The 3,470-nt window shown below is 48.8% G+C and overlaps 1 protein-coding gene across 1 annotated transcript in view; it reads right to left on the bottom strand.

The window, feature by feature from the left end:
• Window positions 1-3,470, bottom strand: part of LOC102674612 (frizzled-2-like) — a 23,651-nt gene that overhangs the window by 639 nt on the left and 19,542 nt on the right. The window contains 2 exon segments of the mRNA XM_031509832.1: window positions 1-1,844; window positions 1,847-1,873. Of these exon segments, the coding sequence (XP_031365692.1) occupies window positions 1-1,844; window positions 1,847-1,873 (1,871 nt within the window).

The raw sequence follows: 3,470 nt of genomic DNA, 5'->3' as shown, positions 1-3,470 counted from the left end.
ATCGAGCCACTCGTTTCTTAACGACGTCTCGTACATATGGCAGGCCAACACCACCCCGGCTGGTAGGGTGTATAGAACGCTGAACACGCCAATTCTTATCATCAGTTTCTCCAATTTGTCCGCTTTCGCCCCCGGCTGACGTTTTATCACCGAACGGATTCTGAACAGGCTCACGAAACCCGCCAGAAGGAAGCTCGTTCCCAATAAAAGGTACACGAACAACGGCACCAGAATGAACGATCGCACTCCATCCGGAGCTACCGTGCAGACTCCTGCCACCGGATCTCCCGCTACTCCCCCGGCTAGGTACGCCGAGAACGTTTGGACCGCCGGTGCTAGCCACGCTGCTAGATGAAAGTATTGGGAGTACGAGGCTATCGCCTCGTTCCCCCACTTCAGACCCGCCGCCAGGAACCACGTGAACGCCAGGATCACCCACCAGACCGAAGACGCCATTCCGAAGAAATAGATCATCAGGAAGACTGCCACGCAAGCCTCCGGTCCCTGTGCCCTCGACTTCAGTGCCGAGCCATCGCAGGCGATCTCCTCGTGGCCGAGCACGCTCCTCGACAGGTAACCTATCGAGACGGCGAAGTAGCAGGCTGACAGGAACCCTATCGGTCTCTCAGGATACTTGAAGCGCTGGGTGTCGATCAGAAACGTGGTGACGGTCACGAGCGTGCTTGCGGCGCACAGGCCGCTCCACAGAGCCAGCCACACGGCCGCGAACCCTCGTTCTTCGGAGGTGAGGAACGCCCCGTGGCACGGGAGTGCGCAATTCGGTACTCCTGCAATGTCCTGGATGATGTTCCTGGCGATGCTTATCGGTGGCGCCGGTATGACCCCACTTACGGCCATGCCTGCCAGCCCAGCCCCGTTGCCTATGCTTCCGGTGCTGCTGCCGCTTATCGGTCCCGGAATGACCGTGCCCCCCGCCCCCAGGGGTACGAGGGGTGGCCTGCGCCGGCACACGCAATCCCTCGCCCTTTCCCCCGGGGGATGCTGGCAGTTTTTTTGATTTTTCCCTGGCCTACACCGCGGTGGTTGGGTCGTCTTGGACGGCCTGGTCGGGCGCGGTTGCGCTGCGGGCAAAGGCGCGCTGCTCGCTGCTCCTCCGTTACCGGATCCGTATCCGGTGCTGCTCGTGTGGTTGTCCTGTTCCATGCATAAATTCTCTGGGTCACCGTGGGCCGGCAATCTTTCGCACGCCATCCTCTCCGGCCAGGAGAATCCGTATTGCTGCATCAACGGCGCACAACCGGCCCTGGCTCTCTCGCAGACGCTTCTGCAAGCGGGCAGAGGTTTGGTGTATTCGGGCAAGCATATCGGCGTGTACATAGAGCACAAGAAGAACTTCAAGTCGGGGGAACACTTGATCTCCACCAACGGCCAGAATTGATGCACCTCCAGCCCGGCTTCTTCCTGATTGTCGTGATTCAATTCGTTGGGCATCGCCGTCAGATTATACCCGATCCCTCGACACATCGGGATCGTGATCTCCTCGCAACGCCCGTTTCCATTCACTCCCGTTCCACCGCCAAGGGACGAGTGTCCAACGCCGCTGCTTCCACCCCCGACCACGCTGTTACCAGACCCTACCATGCTGCCGGAAGACGAGCCACTGCCAGCTACGCCGCCCACCATCGACGAGGAGGAGGAGGAAGAAGAGGACGACGAGGAACCGCTCGATACCGAGCCCACGTTGCTCACTGGATTGATTGCCGATTCTAATCGCACATTTGGCAGTACTGCGAGCACCAGCAATGATAACAGGGGAGCCATCGTTCGGCTGGGAAGCAGCTTCGTCCGTCGAACGAGTCCCATTTTCCTTGATTGCTTGCCTTTACTTCTGTGTGGGTCGCATTACTCCGGCCTGCAACAAAAAATTGTCATCTCACGTTAGTTATATAATAAAAGAAATTTTTAAACTTTTTAACATTCTCCTAGTTTCTTGGATTCCTTTGTATCTCTCATTCCGTATTACGTCTCAAATAACAAGTTTTCCAAGCTGTTTTAAATTTTAAAAAGAGCAAAATTTACACGATTTAGAATAGGAGGCATAAATGATTCTCCAACACACAAATTAGTTCGGTTAACGTATGGAGTAATGTAAGCGAGAAAATATTCCAGAGTAACGTATGTAATTTTCTATGTTATCTCCAACTTTTAGCAAGTTTGTCGCTAATATATGTGTCACCGATACTGGACAAACATGGAATGTTTTACATGGTGCTGCTATATATAATGTATGCGTATCAATTAGAATAATGGATGGACGTTATCTTTCAATTTTCTTGCAATCGTATTTCTTCGAACACTATTATTGTTACCCAATTCATAACTGGAGCGTACTGATAAAATTCTAGTTATGCTTTAAAAAAGAAAGGCTTTGTTCGATTCTTCGAAAGAATTCACAAAGAAAGATTTAAAAACTTATTCGTATCATTCCATATTTTCGTTACGCTTATTTTTCTCGATGCATGTTTATTGATATCGTTTGTTGTTTATGTATTTTATAATTCATTTAGAGATTAAATTCATTTTCCGACAATATAACCTCCTAATTTTCTTCCATAAATGATATTGGAACAATAGATTTATAATAACATTGAAAATTATCACGAAATTCATACGTATCTCGAATAGTACATATTTTTTGTTAATTATGAATATCTTAAAAGTTTTTAATAGTTTTTTTGGTTAATTGATTTTGAAATTCATTTACGTCTCTTACACATACATAACAAATTTTTGGTTCCTACTTTATTTGATCCCTTCTAAAACCGCGTCAAATTATTTTTAAAACAAATCCTTTTCCCCATATCATCTATCTCGCCCCATAATCAGCCATCACTTCGTCTCCAATAAAATCCTTTCCCCATCCCCGTTCGAACAGGATGCAACAAAAACGTGTTCAATCCCTTTACGGTGGTCCTAATTAAACTCGAGAACGAAGTTGGTTCTTCTCGCCGCTTTTTCTCCTCTATTCTTTTTTTTTCCTCCTCTGTTTAAAGAAGAAAAAAGACATCGAACTAGCATAACATTATATAACGCGAATCTAGAGACGATCAGCCGTCCTTCGTATTTGCATAACCACTCGCCGAATCTCGATTCGTTAAGAGGCCGCCGAAAGACGCGGCTGTCTGCGACCCTAACGAACACGAAGGGCGCGGGGTTCAGGTGGCTGCCGCATAAATCAACGTCCAAAGAGGCTAGATCCTTCGCTGGAGGATCCCAAACCAAGAGAGAGAGGATACGCACACTCGTGCAGAATAGGGAGGAACTCGTCTAGATTGGTACGCCGTGCATGTCTTTCACGAAGAAAAGAAACGGATAAGAAAACGAAAGGGGAGGGAGAGAGAAAGAGAGAGATGGAAAATTGGAGGAAACGGGGAGGGGAGCGAGACGCGCGACGAGCGAATATACGACGATAGTACGTAGCAAGAAAGGTTAACGCGCAACGAAAAGTC

Source organism: Apis dorsata, unplaced genomic scaffold, assembly GCF_000469605.1.
Source record: "Apis dorsata unplaced genomic scaffold, Apis dorsata 1.3 scaffold_177, whole genome shotgun sequence".
Classification (NCBI taxonomy): Eukaryota; Metazoa; Arthropoda; class Insecta; order Hymenoptera; family Apidae; genus Apis; species Apis dorsata.
The sequence above is the reverse complement of the archived record's forward strand: the minus strand, read 5'-3'. Positions and strand labels throughout refer to the sequence as shown.